The sequence below is a fragment of the Thamnophis sirtalis genome, unplaced genomic scaffold (assembly GCF_051295495.1).
Source record: "Thamnophis sirtalis isolate CommonGarterSnake01/CBP01778 unplaced genomic scaffold, rThaSir2_p1.2 scaffold_1, whole genome shotgun sequence".
NCBI lineage: Eukaryota > Metazoa > Chordata > Lepidosauria > Squamata > Natricidae > Thamnophis > Thamnophis sirtalis.
Genome location: NW_028261381.1, coordinates 84,280,410 through 84,296,522, shown reverse-complemented (window position 1 = coordinate 84,296,522; position 16,113 = coordinate 84,280,410). Strand labels below are relative to the sequence as shown.

The following is a 16,113-nucleotide window of genomic DNA, read 5'->3' as shown; positions in this document are numbered from 1 at the left end:
ACAGAATATTTCCAAGCCATTTGATTTTAGAAATAGCTTTACTTTTTTATGAAAAGTGCAATTCTGTAAATTTTTCAAAACATAAACTTGACCAATGATGTAAATGGATGTTGCATCCAGAGGTTGTGATGTGTTCTTGATGTACTTGGTGCAAATGGGACAGTAAGGAAAATGTTTTTTTAACTTTTATTTTATTTAGTGAGCTGAGATGGCACAGTGGTTAGAGTGCAGTACTGCAGGCTACTTCAGCTGACTGCTAGCTGTGGTTCAGCAGTTCAAATTTCACCGGCTCAAGGTTGACTCAGCCTTCCATCCTTCTGAGGTGGGTAAAATGAGGATCCAGATTATTGGGGGCAATAGGCTGACTCGGTAAACCACTTAGAGAAGGCTGTAAAGAACCGTGAAGCAGTATATAAGTGCTATTGCTGTTGCTATTTTAAAAATCATTCAGTTCTTGCTTGCAACAAACAAAATTAAATTATAAACTTACTTGGAAAAATATTATTAAAGTACTGGAGTGTTGGTTTTTTTAAAAGCAAGTGGTACAGTGGTCAGTTTAATTATACAGTTTAGGATTTGAAGTTTAAATCAAAGAGCTTAAGTAGGAATTGTCACTCAAGAAACTATTAAACAACAATATAGTATACTCATCAGAACAAATAAAGAAAATCTAAAACAACCATACAATAATAAAATTTACCACAATCTCATGAAAAGGACAAATTCAATGGGATATCAGTAAGAATGCTGTAATCTTGAGGAACTTGGTGTTCTCTTGAAATTTCAGTAATATTTTTGGAGGAGCGGGAGTTCTCAACTTTGCTCAAGATCACAATGTGGTTCTCATGATATATTTTTAAAAGCTGTGCAAGAATTCCAAGAGCCAGGATAGTGATAGACAACACTATCTGTATAGTCACTCCCTAAGTCACATTGACTGATGGCACCAATGCCAGTGATGCAAAGATTTACATATTTAGAATAATTCAGAAGGGGGGTAGTATTGGCATCCTCTGAGCATCGTCGCCCAGCCTAAAGGCAGCCTTGCCTTGCTATAAATAGGTTTGTATTTTGGGGGGGAAGATAGGGTTTTCTCCTACATTGTTCCCTAGCAAATGGACCTTCTGAAAAGCTGAACTGACCCCATTTCTCAGTGTTCAGAAAATATATAGTTACGTCCCTTTGCCAAGCTTTTAAGTTAGAGGATTTTAGTATTTTATCTTTTTAGTATTTTCATTATTATTTTGAACTTGTTTTACTCTGCTTTAAAACACATACTACACATACAAACACACATCCTTTGTAAACCACTTGATTGTTCACAAGACTGGTGTATAAATAAAAAGAGTAATAATAATTTATGTATGTATTAGAAAACCAATAGGACATATAGATTTGTATTGTACAAGTATTGCTCTTTTTTAAAAATAACTATAGGCATCTTGCTGTAGACAGTTCTTAATTTGAACCCTATCATGCATTGTGCTTGAGGAGTCTAACATCTTGGAATTTAGGGAAGAGATCATGGGAATATATAACAAAGAGCAGCCCTATTATTGTCTGTTAGCATTTGGGCTTGGTATGGTGGTTTTTAAATGCAGTAGTGGAAGGAAGAAATTTTATATTGCTAGTCTGATTCTTGATAAATGCATGTTTTATTTAAATATCAGCATAAGAATCTGGATTTTTAAGCAAGTAGCTTGCACACATAGTAATAGTTTAACTGGTATCTCTCTTATAAAGTTTATTATAAATTTATATAATCTCAAGACTGGGTGGAAAACTTTATAGAAGAATTTTTTAATCTGCATAGTCAATTACTACAGATTAAATTATTAATATATATTGTCCAGTAAACTCTGTGATATATAATAATGAAACTGAGACCGTTCCTTTGTAAAAATGCTCAAAATAACAAAGGGAAGCTAAAGCCTATAAAGTTTCAACTATGATTCTCACAACATAATCCCTCCTATCTTAATCCCAGTAGCATTGCTGGATTTGAGAAAAGCTTCTTGTTAATAATTTCCATTGTAAGAGAAACAGCCCTAAAGCTAGGAGTGCTGATGGAGCTAGAACTTAAACTTTAGGGTAATTTAAAGTAATCTAGGGCAGATGATACTTTGAATGAGAAATCATACAAAATAATTTAAACTGAGAAACAGGGCAGCAGGATTTTTATTGTCTTCAATTAGTAGTCTTCTTACTTCACTTCAGTTGATGGTTTCCCTTCCAGAAAATAAATCCCTCAAGGAAGAGAAGAGACAAAATTTGTGCAATATTTTTAGAATAGTAATACTAAAGCTTTACTCCAAAGAGCTTATATTGTTGAAGGACTGGCAGATTCTGCATCTGGAATATATTCTGTGCTTCCAGCAGTTGTATGAACTTGTTATGAAATAGGAACACAGTATTCAGAATATTGAGCATCATGGCTGAATTTTACACATAATTTGGTTTGTTACTTGCTATAATTTGCACACTACCATTGAATAAACTAAAGTTTATCTAGGATAGTAATCCACAATTTTAGATGTATTGCATGTTGCAGCGCATGATCAATTTTTGGTTCCCTGCATTATTCCACATTTGCGTTCCATAGCTCTAATCAGATCATACTAGTGCAGTACGATTTACCCTTTCTTTAAACAGGTAAAGTAAATAAATTGCCCAATAAACCACAGAAACATGTTTTGCATGATAATTTGAATGCAATCTGTTTTAGAATGTTAATCTTTTGAAAATAATTCTGGCCTTGCAATATTTTCACATTGAGAGTTCTGCTCAAGAGAATAACACTTTTTTGTTTATGAATGATATTTTAAAGATAGCAAGCCTTATACCATAAAGATGATAGGCAGTTCAGCTTTGCTGCAATTGTATTTATTCAAATGCATAAATTGTTTTAGCAAGCTGTTCATTACTTGGGCAGCCTGTAATTATCGATCAGCAAGAAAAATACCAATTGAACTTAATGTAATTTGTTATCGGGGTTTCTGTGAATCTTCATTTCCCCCTGCATATCTGTTTAACAATGAAGTAAAGGAAACATAGCAAAGGTGGCTTCTAAAATTCTTTCTAGACTCTGAACCAGCAGTGGCCATAAGTAACATCTGCATTTTCTTCTGTGTACAAAACACAATTGCTTCTGCTTTCCCTTTGTGTAACATCTCTGTGCGTTTGTGCATACATGTACACTCGAAAGCACGGGGCAGGTTTCAAAAGCTTCTTCCCTTTCAGGAGAGAGGGGAGGGGGCTGCCGCTCAACTTTCACTCTTAAAGGGCTTCATCTAAGAAATTTATTCTCAATTTTTTTCTTGACTACTGCCAGTTGGATCCAGCCCATTTTCAAATTTGTCTATTTTTTCTTGATTTCCCCCATTATATCAAATTGAGTCTCATTCTATTCAGGTGTCAGTGAAATATCTTTCTTTTGGGTTTGGGCAAAGTCCTGAGCTCTTTGCATCATTTCTTTCTAACATTCAGTTGGATTGGAAAGAATAAAAAAACTATATAACACGGAAGACTATTTTAGTAGAGTACTTGCATTAGAGCAAGTATGAAGGAAACATTCAACAGAATCATCAAGACCTATTTTCCAGTTCCATTTCCTCACCTTTTTAGCCAAATCATGTCTGTCACAATCCAAACCAACCTGAAAAATAAAAGACATAGGACTTCTTTGTCCCATCCAATTATATTTAGATCTGGCAACACATCCTTAAGTGAATATTTAGAGTTTATGTGTAAAACTGGTTATACCATAGTAGGAGGATAATGAGATAAAACTGTGAGATTTATATGTCACACACAAGATATATTAAACTGTTGATATAACTTTGCAATCATTTTAAAATTCTTTGCATTCTTATATTTTCCTCTTTTTATTTGCCATGGTAAAATGGATTCTTTACGGTCACCACTCAAATTAGCTATGAAAATGGAGTAAATCACCTTCATCTGCCAAGAGATTTAGGCATGAGTCAGGCAAGTTTACTGATTATTTGTATTCAACTTTCCTACTGTGGTTAAATGAGCTGCAAGGACATAACGGATTTGAAAGCCAAGCGTTTCTAAATACTTTTTCCTTTTATGGAATAGAACTCCTAGAACATCACTTCCTGCATGTTATATTCTCTAAACTGTTCAGCAATTCAAGAAACTTCTTTGCAACCAATTTTGAGATCTGAGCTTTAGGGTAAAGATTAATATTCTGTCTCTCTATTTTAAGCAGTGAAATTCCAAAACATGAATCATCTAAACAAAACCTATTTATATTAAATTGGATACGATTGGAACATCAGAATGTAGTGCGCTGTGGGTTTTTGGATTTGAACTAATTTACAATATTCATGGTTCTGTACCAGTTTTATATACTGTATTTTATAAAATTCTTAATTATACAATCTATTCTGCTCTAAAGGCTGAATGCTTTATTCCCTGAATTTTATGAGCTAATAGAAGGGGCTTCTTCCTTAGTGCAATGCAAGCTCATTACAGCCATGCAAATTAGCATGTTCTACCTCTGCCAACTTCTGAATTTTATTTTAAATCTATGTACTTTTTTCTTAACATTCTTGATGAGTAATCTTCAGTAAATTGCATTTTCTTTCTCCAGCTTTATTTCCCCCCCCCCACATTTTTGAATAGTAATGTTGGAATTTACAAACAGTTATTATCTAATATTCAATATGATTTCATGTTTATTTAATGGAGAAGAAGCCCTTTAGTTATCATCCAACACTATCCTTAAGTTTAAAAGGTGAAAGCAGCCATAGAAAGCTGTTTGTTTTCAAAAGAGATCTCATTTTTGGCTGTATTTCCATGAGGGATTAAGTCTAATTTTCTACTGAAATGGTCTTAATTATCTTGTAGAATAATATTTGCATTGTTCTGCCTCATCTATTTTTGACCAGTTTACAACACCATCAGTTTTATTTATTTGATTTATATCCATCTTGAATATCTTCCATCTTCTTTTTCCTTTACAATTACCAATGTTATGTAACAAAGATAATTTGAGGAGGGAGGGAGGGAGAGAGAGAGGGAGGGAGGGAGGGAGGGGGAGGGAGAGAGAGAGAACCTGTGATTTCCCAGGACACACCCAACATCTTAAACACCATAACACACTGACTCTAAGCTATGTTGGGATGGATCTACCTGAGATACAGATAGCCTGGCTTCATAACCCACATATGGACTCCATATAGAATGCTAGAGATTACACATGAGCTATTGCAGAAAATAGCAAGAATTCTACCTGAACAAGATGGAAGCGCATCATTCCTTCTTTTTGCTTTTCATTGATTTTTCATTACATTTTGAGCTACGTATAAAATGTGTCTTTTGTTCTATAAAAACTCAGTTCAGGCAGTGTTCTTAACTGGGCCTTAAGCCTATCCCTCTGAGAGTGGCTCTGAGGAAGATGTTGTTCTTGTTGAGTGCCCTTTTGCCCAATTACAGCATGTTCTTCCTAAATGAGTTCAGCAACCTCCATGCTTTTGTCCATTTGGCACAAGTTTAAAGAGTTAGCTAAAATTATTCTGCCAAGCTTTTAAGGCCTCCTTTTATTATTCCAAGTTGGGTATTTTGCTATCTGACATGTTGTGGTATTTTCTTGGTACAAGTTGTTGTGAAGGATAAAGGTTTGTAATGGTAAAGGATTCTAAGATTCTTCTAATAGACAAGACTAGTTGTACATTTCTAATGAGTAGATTTATTGTAGAAAAGCTAATTATCAATTGCAAAAGAATTCCAATGATTGGTGTGTGGCAAATGCAGTTCCTATGTATAATAAAAATCAGTGTTCAAATTTTTGTGCCTCTTCCTCCCAGCTAGCAACAGAATAGTCTAGTCTAAAATAGAATAGTTTGGACAGAGGTGCAGTTTTTAATATATGGTTGCTTTTCTCTGGTGTGTGAGAATTAACCCTCATGATGAGTGTCAATACTGCTGCCCAATTCAGTTTGAGGAGCTTGTTCTTTTAATTTCTGGCAAGTACCTTTGTACAATAGTTGTATTATACAGTTAATGAGGTCTTGATGTGCCTTGCACTCCAATCCAATGAATCATAAAGATTAAAGGGGCAATTTATAGCACTAAGTTCCATTCTCTGGTTAGTGCAAGAATCCAAATTAAAGCATCCTAAATAGATGGATATCTAGCTGCAAAATGAACACATTCAATGAAGAATTTGGTTTCATTGAGGAATGTTCCATTGTTCCTTATTGTTAGGAAACTTTTTCTAATGTTCAGTCAGAATCTACCTTCCAAGATCTTAAAAATCTGTGATCAGTGGTTGATACTTTTCTATGCAGTGTTGTTAGCAGGAAGGGATAATTGTCAATGGACTTCTTAAATCTTGAACACTGCTCTGTCATATTCCTGTTCCTGGAAGATATTGCACGTTGATGTTTTAAATCCTACTGGCATACATTTGTTTTAATTCTTAATAATAATGAGTCTACCACTGTTTTTCTGTTTCTCCATTCAGTGTACCTTCATGTGAAAGCTCAGAACCTCCATTATCTGCAAGAGCCTGAAAACTGTTTTGGTCTTCCTGTGATCCACAATATTTTCTGTGTTTCTTTTTTGTTATTCAGATTCACTGGGCTTGCCCCTCTATTTGTCTTACTTAAGGAGTTCTTTCCACCTCAGCTTCTGCTTTTATTTCCACTGATAAGTCCTTACCTTTTCTTATCAACTGAATTGTAGGCTTGCACAGCTGAAAAATATACTTTAGACTAGAGGTTGCTTTTAGGTGGGAAGACAAACATTCCACAAGCATTTCAGATCACAATTGCAGATTCCTGTTGATTCAGTTTCACTTTGGTTCTACCACTGGTAGAAAAGCTTCTATTTCTTCTTGTCAGATCTTCATGTTAGCTAAGAAGAGATCTAATTTCTTTATTTATTTATTTTTAAAGTTATAGATTCTCCCATAATCTCCTCTGTCAAACCCCTGTTAGCTTTCCACAGTTCACTGGCTTGTGCCCTGAAACCTAGCTTTCTTACAGATCTCTTGCAAATCAGCTTGAAAACAGGTAATTACCCCAGAGTAGACAATAAACAGCTCTCGGGACATAATCTTTGCAGTCAGAAGATATTCCAGAGATGTTTTTCATTCTTCTAATCCAGTGTTCCTCAGTCTTGGCAGCTTGGAAGATGTATGGACTTCAACTCCCAGGATTCCTCAGCCAGCTTGCACACATTTTCAAGCTGCCAAGGTCGAGAAACACTGCCCTAACCTGAGGATACAGTCTTGCAAAACACAATTTATCTGCTGCAGCAGTAGCAGTATTCATGGAGGCAAATTTTTAAAAAGGCAAGATGGTGATTCTCACACCATATGCAACTTTCACCCTTTTTGTACAAATGTGTGGTGGATAGTTGAAAGAGAAGGGGTTTCATTTGTGATGTCACAGCTGTCATCTTTGCTCTTGTGAACCCTCCCCCTCTTCCATCCCACTAATATTATTGCCACTCTGGTCATTCTCTTCTCTTTTTACTGAAATCACCTAGAAAATTTATATTAGCTCTCCCTGTTAGCTCATTATACAATTTCAGTGGAAGCTATGACCGACTCTTTAAATCTTGCTTCATTTTTGTCCATTTCTATAAGATTTACAACATGAAATGTGGAACTTAATCTCAATTCAAGGCTGTTACATATTTAATATATATTCTACCTTTTCACCAAGAAGCCCTCCACTTTATCCTCACATGACTTTTATCAGATACCAATTTACCACAAAATACAGTACTTACTTTTCTGTAATTCTGCTTATGATTAAATTATTACTTTGTATTCAGTCTACATTAATGTGTTTCTGTAAACATTTATATTTAAAGAGTCAACTTAATGGCACTGCCAATGAGAGCAATTTCCCAGGCATTAAAATTACAATGCATGTCTCCTAGGAATGAATGTTTTTAATTATTATGTTTTAAAAGTTTCCTGAAACTGTTTTTTTTCCAGGAAGACAGCTAAAAATATCTTAAATCCCAATAGGCAATGGATGCCATATAAACTGGAATTTGTGCAGAAAGCATGCTAGAACCAAATTTGAATAAAGTCACAATTAATAAGCATTTATTCCATTAATATTTTAATTTCAGAACTAAATACTGAAAATGAATAGTTGCATGGAATATTATTTAATTCAGTATTTCATAGCATAAATAATTCATAATTAAGAATCCTAGAGAGTTGCTAGAATTTAATGGTGTAGAAATTGTGATTCAGAATATCACTGAAAAGATATCTTGGAGAACCGATATTACTGATAATAGATATAAGTAGAACAACTTGCAAGTTCCTTACACACACACAAACACACAGGGAGAGAGGGAGAAAGGGAGAGAGAGGGTGGGGGAGAGAATTTCCAAATGATTATAATGGGTGAACAATGAAATTCCAGATTGAGAATCTACTGCAGGAGAAAAAAATCTAATTTTCTAGTCTACATTAACATAATCTTCTTTTTAAAAAGCACCAATTACCTACTCAATATAGAACTTATATAATACACTTGCCTTAAAGAGAACTAATAGCTGTGGAAAGGTTTTGAATTTTAAAAATCTATCTCTTTGAGCATTACAGTGTGTGTACCTGGCTTTGCTAAACATGTCTGAATGTCATCTGAACTAGAAGTCAGTCCTTTCCCCGTAGTGTTGCTCTTCATTTTATGCATAGCAGGACAACTGGAAGAAACTTTGTACTTTGTATCTCTTTAAGAGAATAGTGTAGCTTATTTGAGAATAAACAATACACTTTTTAATTCTGTATATATGATCCTTAGGCTCCTATTCTGGGATTGGATGGTATACTTCAGAAAGACAGAAAGTTTGTGTCTCCTGTGTACCAGTCCAGACCATTTATGCTACATAAGGAGTGGGGAAACTTCAGGTGAACATGGTTTATTTCCTTGGTCACTGAACATGGTCAGATGTTTAGATTGGATTTGGCATTTTTATCCACCTGTCAAGTTCTTCCCAAGGACCTGGGATAGGCAGATGTTATTTTTTGATGGTGATAAAGGTAAATTGGTAGGATGCAAGCTGTTGAAAATAAAGCTGCCTTTTGCAATTGACTGATGGTGATTTTTAAGATGCCAATAGTGCTCCAGATGTTTTATGTTTGTACCTATTACTATTGGTACTATATTTGATTTCTTGTGTCATAGCCATTTTGCTTATATTTATTTTCTCCTGTTCTTTCTCTTCTCCCCTTTCCAGATACTGCCACATCCACCATCCAGACTTTTTCCCTGGCTTTCTTATTGAAAGCTGTTATGTCTGGGGTGTTGTGTGGCAGGTGCTTGTCTGTTTGAATTTTAAAGTATTTTGTGGTCCCACCTGTTCTTGCTTGCAGGCAAACGATATTTTTGTAGGTATTCCAGTGCAGCATTTGCTGTCTTCTCAATTCTGGGTTTGTGTGTATTTGTTCTTGAGATTTGTTCTTATCTTATTTGTTCTTATCTTAAGGATTGGTCACACAGTCAGCCATATGTTTGTTTCTTTATTCAGTGTGTACGGCTGCCTATCTCAATCAATGATACTGAGTGGCTTAGAATGCAAAATAACATACCTCAATTAAAACAGTAAAACATTTTAAAATAATAAAAAAAACAATAAAAAGAAATGGATCCTGGAGTTTGAAAGGATATTGAGAATCATCTATTCCAACCTACTTTTACAGATATCAGAAAACCACTGTTATATTTCATTCCTGTAGTTAAAACTACAACAGTATATTTAGTTTAACTACATTTCTGCACTTAAAATATACCCAGATATTTTAATCAACCTTAATGAGACTTTATTTTTAGACCCTCACTATCTTGGTGGCCTTCCTTTGAATGCACTCCAATATGTCACTGTCTTTTTTGAACTATAGTGCCCGTAACTAGACACATTGTTCCAAATAAAGTCTGGCCAGGGAGATTAAAATGGAATAATTAGCTCTTCTGTTTTAGATTCTTTCAAGGTCTCTGTGATTATATCATTTGTCTCCCTGTGTATCAAAATGAATACTTGTCAAGAAGTATGAATAGTCTTGATACAGTCTCCACCATGCTCTTGTTACAGGAAACCACATTATTGTCATGGGACTGCATTGATCTACTTCACTTCCTCTCGGCAGCAATCACCTCACCTGCCACCATGACATAACTATTCTTTCTCAAGATGGCTCTTGGATTTTATTTTTGATCCATGGCAGTTAAAACTTTCTTCCATAGTGATCTAGAGCAAGGTTTATTCAAGTGATTGTGGATTATCCGCTAAAAGAGCCTGATGCCAGCCTGGCAGCTCCAATGAAATCAAGCATCCTTCTGCACTTCTTACTTCTTTGGGTCATATGCTTCCAAACGTTTGCCTTTGCTAAAGAGATTTTTTCCTATTGTCTACGACTTCTTCATTTCTCCATCTCCATTCTCTTCTCTCCAACATCAGTAACAGAAAGTATAATTTTCAGGCAAGAAGACAAAAAACATTGCACCCACACCTTGAAGATCACAATAGTGGTTTCTTCACTTGTTTATGCTTGCTTGGAGATTCCCCCCATCTATTGTCCTAGTCAAATCCACACACTGATAATCTGATCTTGAGTTCCCAGAAGTTGTATCTCTTGATGAATTGGTTGGAGGCCAATAAAAAAGGAGGAAATAAAAAAGGATCTTTTGAGTTCCTCTCTCTGAAAGTCAGATTCCTAATATGTCCTCTTAGCTTGCTTCAGCCAAGTCAGGAAGAGCAAGGCTCAAATTGGACACAACAACCAGGCAATAAAACTCAGGAAATTGTCAGTAGCAACAGTTAACAGCCAGGTTTTCAGCAGCAAATAGTCAGCAGACATTTCCCTTCTTGGTTCTTTCTATCTCTCCTGCACCTTTCAATTCACTTGCCAGATTCCTGTTTTCTGTCACTGTTGGCTTATTCAGTGGCTTTCCTCTGAATTGCTGCAGCATAATCTCTTTTGGCCCCAATTGTTGAATACAGCCTATAGGCTACTCCTCACAATGATATATGTTTTAATTAAGGAAAGGCAAAAGAAGAAAGAAGCTAGTGCATTCATTGGTAATTCTGAGGGAGCATTTCTAGAACCATTTCTAGAACTGAATAGGGGTAGGAGAAGGCTTTCAGTTTGGCCTATTTTACAATATAAGTACTGTATTTTTCAAAGTATAAGACACACCGGAGTATAAGATGCACCAAGGTTTTGAAGAGGCAATTTTTAAAAAAAAGTTTTTGCACTCTGCAAACCTCCCCAAAATGGCCCATTTTTTGTGAAAACGGTCTCTTTTCCCCTCCAAAAAATGGCGTGAATAACCTTTAGGAGGCTTATAGAGTGGTCCTGGGGGCTGGGGGGCCTAAAATGAACAAAAAATAGCCCATTATTTGCTCATTTCTGCCCTCCACAGCTCCCAGGAGCTCTCTGAAAGCCTCCTAAAAGCTATGCACGGCCATTTTGGTGAAAGGGCGGTGTTTCAGGAGGAAAAAATGCTGTATTCAAGGTATAAGACACACCCAGATTTTCAGCCTCTTTTTTGAGGGGAAAAAGGTGCGTCTTATAATCCAAAAAATATGGTAGTAAAATTTTCAGTAGTGATTTCTAGGTTGTTATATAGCAGGGATGTCAAACTCGTGGCCCATGGGCCAAATGCATCACACATTGGCCATGCCCACACCCAGTTTAGCGAAGGGGGGGAAAGTTGCGATACGTCACATGACGATGCCATGATGATGTGAGTTAGACACTCCTGTTATAGACATTATTCAACTTTTTATCTCATCTCCTAAATGGGCTTATAAATTTTGGAATAACAAAGACTCTTTGGTAATAACATGGAAGATATTTTCATTGTTGCCCTTCAGCATCCTACTCAGCATCCTACTCAGTCTGCAGCCCTGGGATTTATATGGTCTCCTATCCAAGGCCTAAACATCTCTGACTCTTCTTAACATATTGGGATCAGTCAAAAATAAGCATACCACCTACCGTATTTTTCAAAGTATAAGACGCGCCTATTCGCCTCAAAAAAAAAAAGGCTGAAAAACTGGGTGCCTCTTATACATTGAATACAGCATTTTTTGCCTCCTAAAACCCTGCCCCTTCACCAAAATAACCATGCACAGCCTTTAAGAGTTTTGTAGAGTGCTCCTAAAAATGGGCCATTATTTGCTTGTTTGGTGGGGGCATACTCTCAGGGGCACTCTAAAAGCCTCCTAAAGATTATTGATGCCATTTTTTGCAAAAAAACAAAACAACAAAAAAACAAAAACCAGGCCGTTTTGGGGAGATCTGCAGAGTGTAAAACTTTTAAAAAATTTGCCTCTTCAAAATCTTGGTGCATCTTATACTCTGAAAAATACAGTAGTTGTAAGGCTGTAAGATCAGTACTGGGCAATGCATGCTTCACAAATGCTTCAGAAGAAATGCTGCAGTCTGACAAGAGCATAACTGCTCTCTGCTTGTGTGTGATTCTTGCAGTGATGTAACTCTTTTAAAAAGACAAATTGAAAATAAGGCTAATGATTAGTTGCGAAGCGCTGCACTCCCACACACGTAGGATAGAAAATACTTCTGAAGCATTATTGAAGTTGTGATCAGTACAGTCCTAAAACATACATTTCTTTACATCTGCGTGGGATGTTACTAACTTTGCTTCTTTTATTATACTCTTTCCTTTTCTCTCTCTCTCCTTTATTGCTATCTTCCTCTTATTTTTCTATCATTTTAGTCCAGACGGATTTTTTTGTTTCATTAAATAAAAAGATTGATGCAATAGGAATACATTTTTAAAAACATTTAACCCATCAGCTGATATAATCAGTTCATGTGATCAAAAAATAATTCATTTATCATTGAAAGTAAAAAAAAACATTTAGATAAATAATGATCATGAATGTAAAACCAAGTGATTAATCTATCGTAGCTATTTTACACAGTGCAGTAAATCTTTTTGCATTATTTGTCTGTTGCATTTTAGTATTCTAATGAATCTAATACAATTTTGTTGTATTTATTTATGACTATGGGCCTCACACTTTAAGGACTGATATTATATTATATTATAGTTAGGTCATGCTGTTTTTGTTTGCATGCAACTGACATATTGGATGCCAAATTATGATTTTAATATAGATTTTACTTATTATTTTATTCTATAATTTTTAACAGGATATTCCTTGAGTGTTTTTAACTTGCTCTGGTCATTGACTGTAATAAATGTTGCCTTGCCTTGTGTGTAGTAAGGAAATATATCACATAAATGGGTTTGATGATATAAGGCTGTAAAATGTTTTCTGCTTCTATTGTCAGTTCTTTCCATTTGAATCAATTACATTCATATAAATTTCCAGAGGAAGCCACTGTTATAGGCAAAAGATCCTAAGATCTTTTCTTGTGTTAGAATACTGAAAGGTATCTTTATAATGAAAGGACATAAGAGTCCTCTCTTAGTTCTGAATTGGAATTTAGTTTAAAGGGTATCAAACTTGGAGCAAATCTTAACCTATTCAAGAGAAAAGAAGGGTTAAGAAGTTTTACAAATCCCCAAGGAAGTCAGATCATCTGCCTTGTATGATGGACTTCTCTGACTAATGACATTATTAATGATTGGCCAGAATCTGCCAATAACTGCCAAGCAAGCTTGATTTCCCTCTAAATTGAAAATAGTAGTTCAACCAATCTAGAAAAAAATATAATATATTTTGGGAATGGAACAAATACTCATTTAGAATAGGTTCATTGCTGAAATATATTTATATGAAGTCCTTTGTGTACAAGAGGTGATATCAACACTGACTTTATATCATTTATGAAGTTATGCCATTGATATAATTGCGATACAATATCCAAAATTCTTCCTAAGTTTTTAGGAACAACTAAGGGATCAGTCTAGTTTAGTTGGAAAAGAGAGTGCATTCTCAAACTCGCCAGAAAACCCATTCGTGCAATTATTCATGGAATGTTGAGCAAATTTGTCTTAATGATGCTATTATGTTTCATTAGATCTTGAAAGACATACTTAATAAAACTTGGGGAGAAGCATAAGTCATTACTTTAAACCTTATTGCTGCTTGTTATTATAAACTGATCCCAATGTTAACAGTCTGGACTTTAAATGGATTTTATTTTATTTTTGGCACTTACTCTAGTCCTGGGATCATAACCACCCACAGTACATATCTTCAGAGGTTAACTTGAAACAGACTTTCCCATCAGTGCTCTTTAATCTGCATTGCGTGTCAACGTGTCCTTCACCTCCCCATCATGCCAACCGTACCTGAAGATGTTAGGCAGCCAACTGAGACACAGCATTCAAATTCGCCCTCTCTTGTCAAAGTAAGTAAGTTATCTTTATTTATGTGTTATCTTGAATCTTATACAAGAGGTATTACTTATTTTACAAGGGGTATGAATATCTCTGCAGATGTATATCTGAACCATGCTTAGATGTTTACGGCTGCTGTTTTCTAATTCAGCTCTCTGTGATATTATTCTTTATGTCCACATTATGATTTTGCTGGGCAAATAAATAAAATATTAACACAAACTTCAAACTAACATAACATAAACTTAATAAAATAATAATCAATTAACATAAACTTGATGGTAAGGAAAGAAGAAGCATAGACACATCTATCTTCCACCACAGTTTGTTTTGATAACTGTTCTTTTAATATTTTTTCTAGTTTGTCTCTAGTTGAAGCATTTCTGACTACAGTCTGGTATATTATTGAGTTATAACTGCATTATTGAATGTAGGTAAAAGTAAAGGATCCCCTTGCACATATGTGCTAGTCGTTCCCGATTCTAGGGGGCGGTGCTCATCTCCATTTCAAAGCCAAAGAGCCAGCACTGTCTGAAGACATCTCGGTGGTCATGTGGCTGGCATGACTAAATGCCAAAGGCATACGGAGAGCTGTTACCTTCCCACCAAAGGTGGTTCCTATATTTTCTACTTGCATTTTTACATGCTTTCAAACTGCTAGGTTGGTAGAAGCTGGGACAAGTAACGGAAGCTCACTCCATTATGTGGTGCTAGGGATTCGAACTGCTGAACTGCTGACCTTCTGATCGACAAGCTCAGCATCCTAGCCACTGAGCCACCATGTCCCCAATTTACTGAATATAGCTATATACTCAAATTTCATTACAGTGCACCTTATGCTAACACCATATTGTATCAAATTTTATTTGAAAAAAAATACTACACCCATTCTCTTTAATCTTCTTAAATATCTTCTTTTTCACTGTTTACATTATATTTGAAGCTTCTGTCACTTTTCTAGCGAACTGGATAGAATTGGAATATTAGGCAATAATTAGATTTGGGATTGGGAAATTCCTACATTGAGAGATTTCAGTTGTATGGATGGATTAGAGGTAGTTCTTGACTTATGGCCATAATTGAGTCAAGATTTACATTGCTAAGGAAGACAAAAAAATATTTTCTGACACATTGGATCCTACTGCAGGTGGCCCTTGACTTATGATCACAATTGAGCCTAAAATTTATGTTGCTAAGTGAGACATTTGTTAAATCAGTGTTGTCCTATTTTATGATCTTTCTTACTACAGTTGTTAAGTGGAACACTGTAGTTGTTAAATTAGTAACTCATGTGAATTAGTCTTCCCCATTAACTTTGCTTGGCAAAAGATTGCAAAAGTTGATTACATAACTCCGGGATACTGCAACAGTCACAAATACATGCCAGTTGCCAAGTGTTTGAATTTTGATCACATGACTATGGGGAGGCTGCAATGGTCGTAAAAGTGAAAGAGGCTCCTAAGTCAGTGCCGTTGTAAATTTGAATGGTCACTAACTGAATGGTTGAGGACTACCTGTAATTTGTATTATAATTTTTCACCCTCACATTTACCTAAATTGTCAGCCTGCAGGTTCAATGTATGAAAAGCATTCTATCATTTAAATGCTGCATAAAACTTCTTATTGCTAAGAGCGGTTTGATAGTGGAACCAGTTATCAGAAAAATCATAGGCTCCTCTTCATGTATTAAAGGAGAAACTGGACAGCCAATAGTAGTTACTGCTGGAAACTGAAATACACCATACAGATTTCCTTTTTAACTATCACTGTTCTTTCT

The 16,113-nt window shown here is 35.4% G+C and overlaps 1 protein-coding gene across 1 annotated transcript in view; it reads left to right on the top strand.

Annotated features, from left to right (window-relative positions):
• Window positions 1–16,113, top strand: part of IRAG1 (inositol 1,4,5-triphosphate receptor associated 1) — a 63,558-nt gene that overhangs the window by 18,051 nt on the left and 29,394 nt on the right. The window contains exons 4-5 of the mRNA XM_087704211.1: window positions 200–322; window positions 14,161–14,347. Coding sequence (XP_087560337.1) covers window positions 14,276–14,347 — 72 coding nt within the window. The 5' untranslated portion in view covers window positions 200–322; window positions 14,161–14,275. The remainder of the gene's footprint in view (window positions 1–199; window positions 323–14,160; window positions 14,348–16,113) is intronic.